Source organism: Mirounga angustirostris, unplaced genomic scaffold (assembly GCF_029215605.1).
Source record: "Mirounga angustirostris isolate CCGP_5_RB_7025 unplaced genomic scaffold, mMirAng1.0.hap1 SCAF_10, whole genome shotgun sequence".
Taxonomy (NCBI): Eukaryota; Metazoa; Chordata; class Mammalia; order Carnivora; family Phocidae; genus Mirounga; species Mirounga angustirostris.
In genome coordinates this window covers 80,135,043-80,151,173 of record NW_026991718.1, presented here as the reverse complement: position 1 = coordinate 80,151,173, position 16,131 = coordinate 80,135,043, and the positions used below count along the sequence as shown (strand labels likewise).

General features: G+C 41.5%; 1 protein-coding gene across 50 annotated transcripts in view; it reads right to left on the bottom strand.

Moving 5' to 3' along the window:
• The window catches only part of MAP4K4 (mitogen-activated protein kinase kinase kinase kinase 4), a 188,143-nt gene that overhangs the window by 102,002 nt on the left and 70,010 nt on the right, over positions 1 to 16,131 (bottom strand). For all 50 annotated transcript variants that reach the window (XM_054509933.2, XM_045885209.3, XM_054509938.2 and 47 more), the window contains exon 3: positions 3,611 to 3,667. In XM_054509933.2, the coding sequence (XP_054365908.1) occupies positions 3,611 to 3,667 (57 nt within the window). The remainder of the gene's footprint in view (positions 1 to 3,610; positions 3,668 to 16,131) is intronic.

Genomic DNA, 16,131 nt, shown 5'->3' with positions numbered 1-16,131 from the left:
CAGTTGGCTCCATTTTCCAGGATCACAAAATCAAGTACAGAGGTGATGAGGACTCAGTGCAGCCAGCCTAGAGCACGTTCATTCAGGGATGCCAACAGATGACAGCTGGGGAGAAGAGCAGCCATGCCATTTACCTCCCCACGTCTGCTGCTTTTCTGGCCTTCTGAGCCCGAGGAATAACTAGGCTGGTAATCACCTCTCAATTTCATCTAAGAAAGAGGCTCAAGAGTCAGGACACGTCTGTGATTTTTCCAAAGCATAAGCATTCACACTTTTTGCTCCTGAGAAGAAACTGAGTGGAATTCAGGAACCATACAGAATCCCCCTCTCATCAATAGGACCACTCCAACAGCCCCTTCTGCTGGAGCTGAAACCAGAAACATCAGCCGCAAATTTCCCCTCATGCCAGCCTGCTTCCCTCCTGCTCCCAGATCCACCCCCGCCAGGCCAATGCCTAAAACATGACAAGAGCTAGGAGGCCCTTGATGTGAGGGGTGGCAAGGGCATATTTTCCAGGGTGCCGGCTGCACAGTATCCTCTCTCCATAAGCAACACTTGCTCTGAGCCCTCAATGTGCCCCCAAGCTACAGCACAGAAGTTACTCTGTAGAGAGGTCACTGTAAGAAAACAGCACACAAGAAACATTACTGAGAGGCCAATATGGTAAACGGCTGATTGGGTTTGTATCTGTTCTGAAGACTCACCATCTGGTTTTCATTTTACCTGAACACATGGGTTTTGCATAATTATTTTTTAAGGAGTCCTGAAAATGCATTTGTCCAACATTGCCTGATTTTGCAGGCAAGGAAATACCTTTTGTATACAACTCAACAAAAGTGGAATACAAAAGCATCTATCACACACGTAGATATGTGTTTCATAGCTATGCTCCTAGAAAGATAATTAAAAGTAATAAACCAAAGCACCAACAGTGGTTACTATAACGTAGCAGTATAAAGATTTAATTTTTTAAAATATTTTCCTCTAGGGGCACCTGGGTGGCTCAGTCGTTAAGCGTCTGCCTTCGGCTCAGGTCATGATCCCAGGGTCCTCGGATCGAGCCCCACATCGGGCTCCCTGCTCGGCGGGAAGCCTGCTTCTCCCTCTCCCACTCCCCCTGCTTGTGTTCCCTCTCTCGCTGTCTCTCTCTGTCAAATAAATAATAAATTAAAAAATATATATTTTCCTCTATTTTACACTTTTTTTTAAGCAGTGATTATATACTGCACAGTTATCATCAGAGCTGGGCTTGGGGGAAGAGGGTCACTCTGGAGAAGACAAACCTCGTTCAGATTTCATTTGAGATGTGGAAGGGAGCACAGCCTGGCTGGTGACAAAAGCTCCGTCAGCCAGGGCAGCACAGGCTGAAGTGAGAAAAGAAATGCAACTTTCAGGGCACCTGGGTGGCTCAGTTGGTTAAGCGTCTGACTCTTGATTTGGGCTCAGTTCATGGTCTCAGGGTCCTGGGATCGAGCTCTGCAGCAGCTCCATGCACAGCAGGGAGTCTGCTTGAGATTCTCTCAACCTCTGCTTCCCCGCCCCCAACCCGGCTCACGTGTGCACTCGCATTCTCCCTCTTTCTCTCAAACAATAAGAAGGAAAGAAAGAAAGAAAAAAAAAAAGGAATGCAACTGTCAGAACTTCCAGATGCCTCATAAAATCCCAAAAGCTTATATTTAAAATGGTGCCCAGTCTGCTAATAAACAAGTCAGGAAGTGTGTTAATAAATGCCAAAGAACACAGGCTCCAGCTACACCATTTCCCACTGAGGCACCAGCACCATGCACAGTGGCAGGAATGGAGGCTTGAGAGGAATGTGCCATCCATCATTCCATTCACGGAGGGCGCTTCAGAAATAACCTGACTATTGTATTTAAATCACAGTTAAGTTACCATTTTTATTCCTTCACCACTCTTTGAAATAATCTTAAAAATAATATTTAACTGGAAAGCATCCAATTTCCCCAAGTTGTACACCAAGATAGGGTGACTATAAGGCGACAGAATAGTCCATTATCTCAGTAGGTTATAAGAATCTTTAGGCCATTCAACCAAGCATTGGGTCCCTTTTCATTGTAAAGTCTCCAGGATTCTCTTTGGCATAAAAAAAAGAACAGCCATCTCATAAAATGTCCCATCTTTTTTTTTTTTTTTTAAAGATTTTATTTATTTATTTGACAGAGAGAGAGACAGCGAGAGCAGGAACACAAGCAGGGGGAGTGGGAGAGGGAGAAGCAGGCTTCCCGTGGAGCAGGGAGCCGGATGTGGGACTCGATCCCAGGACCCTGGGATCATGACCTGAGCCAAAGGCAGACGCTTAACAACTGAGCCACCCAGGCGCCCATAAAATGTCCCATCTTTAAATATTTATATAAAGTTCTATCATTTGTCCCGTAGTCCACAGGTAACAATGTTTTCTAATTCTTACTACAAATATCCACACTGGAGATGAGCATGTTCTTAGAAACCAAGGTGAGAACAGGACGGAGAAGGAAACCTCTCTAGAATGCTCAACTGCACACCTGAGATCGGTTTAGCCATTATTTCCCTAGACCAACCCCAGATTTGGGGAAGACTATGGCTTGATTTAAAGATATCCCAAATCGGGGCACCTGGGTGGCTCAGTCGGTTAAATGTCCAACTATTGATTTTGGCTCAAGTCATGATCTCAGAGTTGTGATATCGAGCCACTGCTTGAGATTCTCACCCTCTCCCTCTGCCCCTCCCCTGCCCCCTGCACAAGAGTGCTCATGCGCTCTCTCTCTCTCAAAGAAAAATAAAATTTAAAAAAGATATCCCAGATCCCCATGGCTGCTAGCTAACTCTCTCTAAAATCTGTGATATATGATGGTAAATCTTATTCATAATTAGGTAAGTTAGAAGTAACCATGAGAATAAAAAGTAAAATTTCAAATAAAAATAAAGTAAAATGGATTTGGTTCACTACAGTCCATGGTTATCTTTAAAAAGTTAAGTATGGACTTCAGGAACATATACACTTACTTTTGTGTGAGTTAATCTCTCCTCTTTCCCATCTAAAGCTACAGAGTAAATCCTCATGTGACCATTTCAAGAACTATTTTTTGCTACTAAATTTTGCCAACAATCTGCTCAGCATTCTACCAGATGTTTCTGTTTTCAAACCTCTGGGAACTTGGCTGGATCTGTTTTCTTTCCCCATGTTAAAAATAAAAGAAATGGCCCAAATGTGGCCTAATACCCTAGAGAAGCTTTTCCCCATCCCACACCCCTCGATCTCCCTATTCATGTGACCTCCACGATCCCTTCTCAAATTTTTTCTTTTCCATTAAAGAAGATGTTTCCAATTATGGTCCATTAAGTAGCCAAGGATGACATCACTCAGTTTGTTTTTGTTTTTGTTTTTTTTTTAAAGAAAATGCTACTGATTCCTAGTTACTTGGGGACCATCTGCAACAATTTAAGCCAACTAGTCTGCTGGGCCTTATGAACCCACCATGTCACAGGGGGGCAATTTGTTGAAGATCAATTCTACAAACAAAACAATATTATTAAATTGGGGTTGGAGGGACAGGAGGATCTTGTCTTTTATATAATGATTTCTTTAAAATTATCTGTGACCCAACCTTACCTCAGTGACATCCATAACTTTGATGGCCGCCAGCTGACCAGTTTTAACATGTCGACCCTGAAAAACAGAGAAAAGAAAGATAATTGGCACCACTGTTTTGCATGATCATTAGAACAGGATGGTTGAAGTTTCAATAAATTATCTCTTTTGTACTTTTTCCCAAAAGTGATGATGAAATAGTCCCGTGCTCTCCAGTAGAACAATATGGGTTGTAATACCAATGAACTCCACTTAATAAACAAGACTAGTAATAGAGCCAATGAGTTTTGATAAAGTATCAATTCCTTTCTTTCTCAGGTTCAATTTGCATATCATTACCTCTCAACCTAAGCAACTTAAATATTTTCTTCTATACATCAAGTTGACCACATATTCTTTCTTAACATTCTGCATGAATGAAATGACCCAAAAAAGCCTCTTGATATTTATTTTCAGAAATGGATAGCAGTCATTTTTCCCTAGTGTACTCCCAAGACCCATTACTTGATTTTACAAAAGTTATACTGACAGTCTTCTTTGAAGCTTTCCTGCAGTCCCACGGTAGGGAAGTTGGAGAATAATTACCCAGAATAAGGGAGTGTACAAAGAGATAGGGATGATGCACAAAGAGAGAGAGTCTTCTTACAGTGATAGTATAATTCCTCACCTAGGACCTAAAACTCATTATTTCTCTCCCTGGGCATTTCAAACCAATGTGAGGTCAATCTCTCACCCAGATGAACAGGACTACATTTAATTCCTGTCAGCCCTGTGTCTCTCCATCCACTCTTTGCAGTGCTCTGGTGGCCATTCCTCAGGTGAGTAACAAAGAGCTACCCAGATCTCCTGGGCTTGATCTACCCCGGGACTTTGTGGACAATGGTCCTTCTTCAACAAATGTAAAACAGAAAGAACATCACTATATCTCCCAAGAGCCTCCTGCCTCGCTTGTGGTCTCATGACGAACAGTTATGAACTTCAGAACTTGAAACCTGAGGAAAGCTCTCCATTTAGTCTGGAAAGCTTACCCGGGAACTCAAGTTACATCTAGGACAAAACAACTTCATGAAAATGACACTGTATTACAATTACATCTCAACTATATGAGGTCATGGTGGCATGGAGTCCTGCAATGGCCCAGCAGTTCACGAGCAAGAACTACACAACAAAGTAACATACAGGTAGCCAGGACAAATAAAATCCACAGGCCAAGAACTTCATCCCAACTCTCACCGACCCACAGATACCACCACCTCCCTCTAAAGTGAACTACCTTCCTCGTCTTCAAAAGTGCTTCCATGCAAGTGGGGGCACCAACTCCCACAACACACACACCTGCAGTTTAGGCCGTCTCAAGTTCTGCTTCTGATGGGAGCAGGCTTGTCCCACATTGGTCCACGGCCCAAGGAACTGCCTCCTGCCCTGTCAGCTATTTCCCAGCTACCATTCCACAAGCATGCTTTTCCAGCATGGCCAGCCTCAGCAGATCTGAACTGTCCCCTCAACTGTGGCTTCAGTACTCCATCATCACACCTTCCCCAACATCGTCACACAGCCCTGCTGAACAGTCTGGAATTCTTTCTGCATTCACAGCTGAGTAACCCATAATTCTGAAAGAGAAATGCTTCCCTGTATATGTGTTACCATACAGCACACAAAATGATCTAAGAAGCCATCTGACATCTACAGAAGCTCCACCTCAGAGACGTACAGAATGGAATACAACTGTGTGTCAGGAAAGTAGTAATTTATGAATGTTATATGGGCTCCCATATTTCTGATTCTACTGACATTTTTTACTACCTGTCTGTCCAAGATTCAGTATCTTTTCATAATGCCCATTCCTGAATCACTCATTTAAAATTTTTGCCTATGTGTGTTTTGGATCTGTAACCTCAGCCTTTTTAAGCTTTGTAACCCCCAGCTCTGTACTAAGCACTAATACACAGGAAACTGAGCTGTCCTTCATGTCATGGGCATTGGCAGGATCCTAAAGCTACAGGATAGTGACCCAGAGCATGGACTCCAGCATCAAGACTGTGTCCACACTTCATGTCCTCCACTTGATAACATAACAGTGCCTCAGCCTCCTGTCTGTACAAGAGGGGAACAGTGGTGCCCACTTCACTCACAGGTCTATCATGAAGAATAACTACAATGCAATGAGCCGTGCAGTACCCACGGTCAATGGTAAATAAATTAATAAATACGGCAATAAAATACAATTGGACCCTGTTTCCCTGAAGATGGAAAATTAATTTATTAGCATAGTATCAAAACAACTCCCATGACTATGACTGGTTAACAGAACCATGAAGCCAAATTATGATTTCCTTAAATCCAAGAGCAAAGAGGAGAACTCAGGAGAACAGAGTATTAGGTAACCTTCCAGTGCTTTCTATACAAGAGACACAAAGATCATCTATCTCCTTAGCATCCAGGCAGCCCTCAAAACTGGAAACACATACTGATTACTCTTCCTGCAGTGGGGTTATTTCCAAATTACTAAAACAAATTTCTTGCTGACAGAACCAAATGATGAGAGAATGTCACAAGAGTTGCCCCCCAGCTTTTGTTCTTTTTAAAGAGATAAATAGCACTGTGCTGGGAATGTGTTAGGGGAGGTGTGGGGGAGGGGAAAAACCACTCCAGATGTTTATGTAATATAGCAGTATTTCCCTCTATGCCTGAACTCAAGACCACAGGAGTATTCTCAAAACTTAGCAGTTTGACAGTGGCATAAAAGCTTAGAGTTGTGAATTCACTCGGTATTTGTTTCACACAGAACATGAGTTTCCCTTACTAAGGGATTAGAGAATCAGGACCTAACAACTAATCAATTATTTTTGTGTCAGAGGGTAGACCATGCAAAAGCATTAGTCTTCATTAATGCATACCAGGTCTTCCAAAATTAGGTCCATTTCAAATTTAAATTTAAATCAGGAAACTAAGAATTCTGTCTCCCTCCTTTCTAAGAAACAAGACAACATACTGAAAGAAATGAGATTTGGGATTCTGGCTTTCATTTCTCTGATACCACTTCATTACTATATATTTCCTTGGGAAAGCTTCCTAGGATCACTGTAGGATCCCAATGTCCTTTTTAGAATAGGCAGGCTAGAAATAAAATGCATAAAGTACATAAAGCTCTGGCCATCATATCTGGCATATAGTGGGCTCTAAGATGAGAGTCTTCCTCTCTCCACTCCCACCAGAGGTCTATGCGAACCCTTTCTCCTTAATTCCCTTTGCCACTACCCTAACCCTAGTCAATTTAGGCCCATTTCTCATTTTCAAAAAGCATGGCCAATATGGGGAAAGGCAGTTAGGGTACGAAAGTAATGTACATCCCTAATTATTTTTTAAAAAGAAAACCTCTAAATTTGAAACAAATAATAATCTATCCACTCAGATAGGTTATCTTTGCAAAAAAGAACCAAAATGGCGAGCAACAGCCCAAGGAGAAAAACTACAGCTGGGACTGAAATGCACCAAACATCTATATGCATATAATTGTGCACAAAGGAGGTCATATGAAGAGTTGTTTGAAAGGATAAAAATCTGTCCATGATTTACTCAACACTACCCCAGAGAGAATATATTAAAGGTTACTCTCGGGGTAGGTTACAAGCTTAAGTCTACAAAAGTCAGGTGCCCCCACCCATCAGGGAGGCCCTATCCGTGCTCCCTTGGCATCACTTTAGAGCTATAACCAACGGCCCTCCGTAGTACATGAAGAGAAAATACACATAATCATAACCAACTGCATTGTGCTAGCAACTCAAGGATACAAGCAAAGGCATTATTTCACTGAAGTCTGAGGCTTCACATGTACTCTTATCATTCCACTCTGACCTCTATACCATCTCCTAAAGGCTGCTTCATGCAGTTTGCTCCCTACAGATGACCAGTATGACCACTTTCCTTCATCTGAGTCTGGATCCAGCATGCTGTGTCACTGAAATGCCTAGCCTGTGCATGGAGAGGTTTGGAACTTAATAATAGGACCTTTCTTTCCATTGTATCATCCACTTTTAGAACACCCCAGTATATGATTTGGTCAGCATTAAATATACATACCTAACATCCATTTATGAACTTGACTCTCTTGACCTATTGCCTCATTTCTTGGACATGGTGTCCCATCCAGTGTTATAAAATGCCAGAAGGAAGAGACTAAAGGCCCTTGGCTTTTTATATGAGGCACCATGTGAACATTAATGCACTTATGAGGCACCCAATGAGGAAAAGCCCCCAAATACCATTCACAGCTATAGCTCCTAAAAAAATCTGATGAAGGCCAGCAAAACAGGCCATTATCCTATTCTACAGATAAAGAACTCTGAGGTGAATGTTATTAAGCTATCTGCCCATGGTACAATGGCAGCCGGATTCCCTTTCCACAATGATTCTATAAAATGCAAGGGATGGACTCCTACCATTTCTACCAACTTGTCAAATTCCTTCTACTGAGGTCCTTTGTTTTTAAAGAAATAGCTTAAATTATTTCCCCTCAATGCCCTTAAAGGGTTACCAAGATTTGTAATTAAAACTGTTGCTGCAATAAATATTTCACACAAACTGGCTCACACTAACCAGAATTGTCCCCTTTAGTAGAGCAACCTTTGTGGCATTTGATTCATTTTTGGTCTTTAAATGGGGGAAATGAATGTTTCTTTTTTAAAAAGGAAAACTCAAACTGTTCCTGATAGACCTTCAAGCTAAGGAAAATGCCCTAAATTTCTAACTCTCCTTCATGTTTGTTACAGAGTCGAAACTGCCACCTTGCATCTGCAAATATGCATTACATTTATGATACATGTTCTAAGAAAAGAAAAAAAAAAAAACATGCACACACACCATGTGGCTTTAAAATGCAGGGCACTGTGGCAGCCTGTCCGTCTGTCTCTAATGAAGTCTGTCACTAATCCACAAAAAGGAACCTAGTGGCAGAAGGAACAGCATCCAAGGGAAGCTTTTAAATCCCAAGAGGAAAAAGATGGCATATCACCAACTACTAGGTAACTAACTCATGTTACATAATCTTTACCTAGACCCCCAGTTAACTCCATTAAAACACGCTTAATGAATACATATGCTTACTGAGAGGCAAAATCTGGGCGCCTGGGTGGCTCAGTTGGTTAAGCGACTGCCTTCGGCTCAGGTCATGATCCTGGAGTCCCGGGATCGAGTCCCGCATCGGGCTCCCTGCTCGGCAGGGAGTCTGCTTCTCCCTCTGACCCTCCTCCCTCTCATGCTCTCTGTCTCTCATTCTCTCTCTCGCAAATAAATAAAATCTTAAAACAAAACAAAACTTCATACTGAGAGGCAAAATCTGATGGTCTCATTCACAAGAGGAAACTTAGAGGGGGTGCAAATGAATCTAAGAAATGAAAGACCAAGTCTTTAACTCAGGACTCGTCTCCTCGGGGATGGTCATGCTGCTGTTCAACACCAATCATCCCTTGTCATTATACGGCATCAGCATCGCATGCCTTAACAAGGACCTGCACTGCAACTTAGCAGCTCCTTTTCTGCACTCAGAGCTTCCTACTTAACTCTTACCTTTCTTCACAGAATCATAAAGTTTTTGTACTCACTCAGCCTGAGAGAGTGGACAGACTATTAGAGAAGAAAACTCTATTAAATTTATGACACTTTGCAAGATAAGTAAACACAATTCAGGAACAACAAATATTTTCTTCCCTCAACAACCCAGAGGGGTGCACATCACAGCCTGAACTCCAGCAAGTATGACCCTTGTGACTCCTTGGAAGCATTCCAGTACGAGAGAGAGGACTGTAAGAACAGGACACAAGGCACCAGGATGTCCCCACTCTTGGGGCATGTAGTGAACAAAGCATTATCTATGCACTTTCACTTACTCCTGATACAACCCAACATAGGTACCAATGTCCCCATTTCATAGAAAGGGAAACTGAAGCTTTAAAAAGATTAAGTGGTTAAGTTAATCAGCTCAAGATTCATACCCAGACTTGTTCCCTATATCAAGGCTGTAAACTTTAAAACAGAAATGACCACAAACGCCCCATTAAACCAACTTACATAGGAGCTGCCAAGTATACTATTCTGTAACATAAATATTTTAAGTGATTATAATCAAACATGGAAATGTAGTAACCAATAATAAAAACTTAATCTGACTTTACTCTCCTATGATAAATCAGTAAAAGTCAATGAAAGAACATCCTGAAGGAATTCTTTAGGGAATCTGAAGGTATATGTGAACACATTCAAGCCCCTCACCCTTGGCTTTCTGAAACTCGTTAACAGGCTTGTTTGTTGTTCATATCACCATATGAACAGGCTTGTTCATATCACCATAAATTTTCTTTCAATAAATACTGGAGATCAGAATGCTTTTCCTTTCTGCTGAGTTTAACCTGAAATAAAAACTCCAGAGATTAACTTCCTTATATTGGTTTTCTATTTGCTTAACAGAAAAACCCATCAACACCAAAACTCAGTGAACTGAAGACTGACTATTTTTAACCAGTGCCCAGGACATGCCCTATGCTTCCAGGGGAGATAAAACACCACATCAGCCCTCAGGAAGTTTATAATTTACAGGGGTATAAAAAAAAATCCACAAGAAGGGGCACTAACATGGTGACAGAGAAACACTGTACTCTGTAGCAGAAACACTTAGCAAACAGGACAGTGTGACACCAATTGGTCTGCTCTGGCACGAGGCGCAGAAGGTGTTGTTAAAGGGACCATCACTGTGAGGCTAATAGTGTAGACCCACCATGGAGGCTGTAGCAGGGCCTTCAAGGATTGCCCCGATGCTCTCAAAGATCATCAAAGGACAAGATGCGGATCACTTGAGATCTGAACTGCAAATACTCCTTACCAAATCCCAGAAAGGGACAGTTTATACAGGTATCAACGGGCCAGGAGGAAGGGGGAGAACTCAGCAACTCACCCAGGACTAGATCTGTCACAAAACTGCATCACTTCTCTCCAAACATAAGGACAAAAGGAGCTTTTCATACTCTGCACCCGACCAAGAAGATGCCAGTCTCCCACTGAGTCGGAAGAGGGCATTCCATCAAGGGGTGATGTGTATGGCTGCCGCAGAAGAGGCAACGGACCAGCTGCTCCTCATTCCCATCCAACTTGGGAACTGTTACTTGATCTTAATGATTTTTTAGTGGTGTTCTATTGGTTTGCAGATGTAATATTTTAGATATAAGAGGTTTACTATGGGAGAGAGAGATGTTAAGTATTTCTATTAAGCATGTCAAATTCAATTACAAAAATCACTCACTTTCACCCATGATGTATAGATCTCCAGGCTCCATCCCAGACTGACACGTGAGAATTCCATTAAGTGGGGTATAGGAATCCATGACTTTTTAAGCCAGTCTCTAGTGATTCTTATGCATTCTGAAGTTTGGAAATCACTTTTCCAAGCTTGTATTAAAAAGCCCAAATTCAAGCCCTCATATCCTTTTTGGACTATACAGTATTTACTTACAGTAACATATACACTCATTGTCTTAGCTGGGGGTTTTGATATGTGAAGGTCAGATTTATAACACATAAATTCTAAGAAATGTCAAATATGTTTATAATAAAAACAAAGAACTTATGTTCTGAAATTTCCAGGAGCTGAAAGGATAGGCAAGCCTAGTTAACAAAACAGCTGATTTTACAGACAAGAAAGTACACCCAGAGAGCAGGAAGGACGTACACCAGTGGGGCTATGCCCCCAGTGTGCCAATTTTCTCCCCAGGATGTCTTATCACATCACACATAGTTCAACTTAAAAATTCCAACAGGAGAAGGGAGGGTGAACAAGTGGAGCACAGACGATTTTTAGGGAAGTTAATCTACTCTGTACTATACCATAATGATGAATACAGGTTGTTATACATCTGTCCAAACCCACAGAAGGTACAACACCAAGAGCAACCCTAATGTAAACGATGGACTCTGAGTGATTATGACATGTCAGTGTAGATTCATCAATTGTACAAAATGTGCCACTCCGGTGGGGGATGTCATAATGGGGGAGGTTATGCACATGTGGGAACAAGGGGTATATAGAAATCTCAGTATCTTCCTCTCAATTTTGCTATGAACCTAAAACTGCCCTAATAAAGATTAAACCATTTTTTTAAATTCCAATCTGCTCCCCCTTATATTTCCTTATTTCAAAGGACAAATATGAACCTACATGACCATGTGTGAATGGCATGAGCTCAGTACTGGGAAATCCACTGACCACTCTTTTCTAAGATTCCACATCCATCCACCCCAAAGGCAAAGACCAGCTTCACCGGTTCTGCACTGTAAACCCAAAACCACAGTCCCCCCACTCCTGAGTGCTCTTTTCTAGGAAGTGTCTGTGAAAATTCCAAAACTCAACCAAAGAGGAGAGGCATATTTACCCAGACAGCACTCCATAAGCCATTTAAGATAAGGAACCACATAATTAACTTGAGAGAGACAGAGCACTTCAGGAAACACCTCAGTCTTCTAAACACCTCCTTACAACAGAGCAGGGATAATGGCAACATATCCCCACCGACACCTGCTTTTCCCATCACACTTCTCCACAACCCAAACAAGTATGAGGTAAGTAGGTTCATATTTTTGCACATTTAATCCTTGTAACTAATATTTCTCATTACAGTCAACAACTGTTTATCTGCCTCTTCCTCCCTTCCATGATCAGGGCTGTGGATGAGCAGGAAGGCAAAGAAAGCACAGGAATATGTGAGCGTTAGGAGATCAGTCCACACTTGCAATTTAATAAGAAGACAGTGCTTCTATTCCCTCAAGAGTTTAAAATTAAAGACCTCAATATAGAATTATGTCTTTCTTAGGTTGGAGCTATCTTATCTGGAACAACATTCCCTTTAAGGACAATGATGCTGGGGTGCCTGGGTGGCTCAGTCGTTAAGTGTCTGCCTTCGGCTCAGGTCATGGTCCCAGGTCCTGGGATCGAGCCCCACATCAGGCTCCCTGCTCAGCAGGAAGCCGGCTTCTCCCTCTCCCACTCCCCCTGCTTGTGTCCTGCTCTTGCTCTCTCTCTCTCTGTCAAATAAATAAATAAAATCCTTAAAAAAAAAAAAAAAAGAAAATTATGCCTCAGTAGCAGAGAATGTACAGATTTAATGTCTACTAAGAATTACAATCAAAATAATCAGCATGAAAAACTTTTTTCTAGTGCCCACTCCCCAATAAATGAGTCGTTTTGATGCATACATCTTTTCTCTTTAAAAGTCCAATCTAGATGGAAATCTTTCCAAATCCTGAAATCTTGAGTACATTAAAGTTACTTTTCTTAATGGCTCAGGGAAATTATTATCAACATCAATTACTATCCTGTCCTTGCAATTAAGTGACAGCCTCAGGGAATATTACGTAAGGTGGTAATATTCTGACTCCTACAAAGAAAGGGCTCAGTCATCTGGGTTCTGCATGCTTGTTCTGTCATTTTCAGCTGTGTTCTAGGACAGATTCGGCAGGGCGGGCGGGGGGCGGGGGGTGTTTGCTGGACAGACAGCAAGCAAGTTCCAGTTAGGTAAGCCAGCACTGTAGCAAAAAGCACCTTCATGTTGAGAAGTGGAGACAATTTAGATGGACACATACATGAAAGGGGCAAGAAAAGAAATGCTGCCACGAGAGTTTATCATAATTCCTTCAAAGACACGGAGGGATATGGCTGGGTAGTGGGTCAGGTGGGAAGGAAGGGCAGCTGCTTTTTAAAGACACCTAGTAAAGCTGCATTAAAGAGGACAGTGCCCCTTTCAAAGGAGGCAGTAGCCCCGTGGTATGGTACTCACGTGAGCCAGTGGCTGGACTACAGTACCAAGTGTGAGGAATCCTATTTTAAAAGGGAAACTGGAAAATTTAAAAAGCACCAATAGTAAGCATTCAGAAAATACAAAGGACAAAAAAAATCAGCATATCTATTCTTAGATTAATAATAAAAGAAAAGGCACTGGAAAATCTTCAAATCCAAGCATCTAAAACAAGAGATCTGGGATTCTGCAAACAAGCTATCACTAACATTTAATACGCATATGCAACTGCCTTTCCCCCTAATTATCTGAAAAACTCAACTGACTTCAGATTCAGCAATTTTAGTTTAAAATAACAAAAGAATGTCTAATAGCATAACAAACTCCATATCCTTTACTATAGGCAAACATATGAATAAAGTTATTAGCCACCATGAGATACAGTATGCTATATTCAACAGCTAAGTAGTCAATGTGGTAATGCTAGAACTGAAATTTGATTGCTGCATGACTCTCTCAAGATACATTAAAATACTATACTCCTGACGGTATTTTAACTAAGCACTGGACAAAAGAAAATGACCAATGGAGATACAATGCACAACTCCTAGAACACACATTCCCTACTTAAGTGCTCTCACAGCAAGAACTGCATGTAATGAACATTATTTTCATATTTGTTGACGGTCTCAAGCTACAAAAAATGGTGAGTTCACCTTTCTCTACTTTTCTGTATGATTGCTATTGTTATGATAAAAATTTCTATTAATGTTTTTAAGGGAGAAAAATAAGAAAATTTAAAAATCAGTTCCTCTTATTTCACATAGTAAGATACTCAAATACTACAGAAGAATGGCACCCAAAGCAGGCACTGAAGCCGGGAGCCCTAGATCCAAAGCCCAAGTCCACTACACACTAGGAGGGCGACCTCAGGCCAGTTACTTAACCTCTTCTGGACATCATTTGCTTCCTGTGTGAAATGGTGACAGTCATAACCCTCTGCAATAGGTCACACACGAGGCGGCAGCCCTGGTGCCAGGGGGCAGTATCATGACTGAGAGCACCGACAGGGCAGCAGTGCCATCGGCAGAGAGGTCAGCACGGCTGAGCATGGCATCTGAGGAGCTTTCAAGGCAGGGGGCAGGTCCTTCAAGGTCAAACCTTCCCAATTTCAAAACGACCATGGTCATGCTAGATGTTTCCCTCCAATGTGAGATATCTTTGGGCAGAGGGAGAGATAAACCTACTTATACAAATCTATCACAATGTAATTAACGTCTATTCATTAAGATTTCAAACAAAATACACAACCAGCATTTTTCTCTTGAGACCCCATACAAATTAACAGTACCTGTAACTACTATTAGACACTGAAATATTTTCTTACGTAAAACCACATCATATACTACACTTCCTTTTTAAATTACCACAATACTAATGATCCATGTTTATCCTTAACATAATCCTCAATCTGAACTCCTCTTCCTCTGGCCTTCCCTTAGCATTATGTAAGGTGACCACAGGTCCCTAACTCCAAAGCAGGGAATCCTGTCTTTATTTTTTTATATATAGGTCTAACTTTTTAGTTTCTCAAATGAGGAGATAAGAAAGACTCAGAGAAGGGAACTGCGGCCTTGTGACCTGATCGACCAGTTGGGGAGCCCAGTGTTACACCACAGCATAACAACCAAAAGGGCTCAACTACACCAACCACTGTGAAGCCAGAGCAGACATAGTGCTGAAGCCCAGAGTTCCAGGATTCCCGTGATTCCTATAAGACTCTAGGAGGCATCATACACAGAGCAGTGAATTTTAATGAAAAGCTTGTTTATTACAATGTCTAACCATTTACCCACAAAAGATGAAACACAGAATTTTGTGGGTTCCCTTCCTTCTCCTCCAATCACTAACCCCCTACTCCACCAAAAAGCTCCCCTACATTTCTCCCCATAACCCACAGGACACCAGATTTTCAGTATTTACCCACAGCACAATTTCAATATTGAAATATCATTTCACGCATCACTAAAGCACTCAAACCGAACTCTTCTCATTGGCCTAGACAGAGAAAAAGAGTTGGAAGTTTCAGACACAAATCAAAAGGCAAGAGATTAGGGGTGCCTGACTGGTTCAGCTGGTAAAGCATGCAACTCTTGATCTTGGGGTCATGAGTTCAAGTCCCATGTTGGGTGTAGAGATTATTAAAGAGAAGAGAAGAGAAGAGAAGAGAAAAAAGAAAAGAAAAGAAAAGAAAAGAAAAGAAAAGAAAAGAAAAGAAAAGAAAAGAGGCAAGAGATTAAACGATGCAAGGGATTCCGATTCCATTCTGGGCTCCTGATCCGCCTATGGTCCCTTCCTACTTATCACCAACCCAACCTTTAATTAAGGTTTTCAAATTGTTCCTTACCTCTTCTCAGCACTTCAAGAAGCTGACACTAACACTGCTCTTGAACCCAGATATATTTACAGTATTCATATGATGTCATCCTGTAAGCAGCTTCGTGTCTCCCTGTAAGATTTCTAAATACAAATATAACCTAGTTTCTGAACCTCAACTACTTCTGCTGCTGTGTCCTCAGCACTGACACAGTGTAGAGGGCATACTTCTTATTTCCTTCTGGTTTTCAAAGTCTGTATCCAACCCTTAATATGCTTGTGTTGAATATTCATAAGCATATTCATGAATTGATTCATTCCTCATAATTCCCCTATTCTTCCTTAAAAAAAGAGATTTGAGAGAAAACCCACCCTTAGAATTTCCCTTTG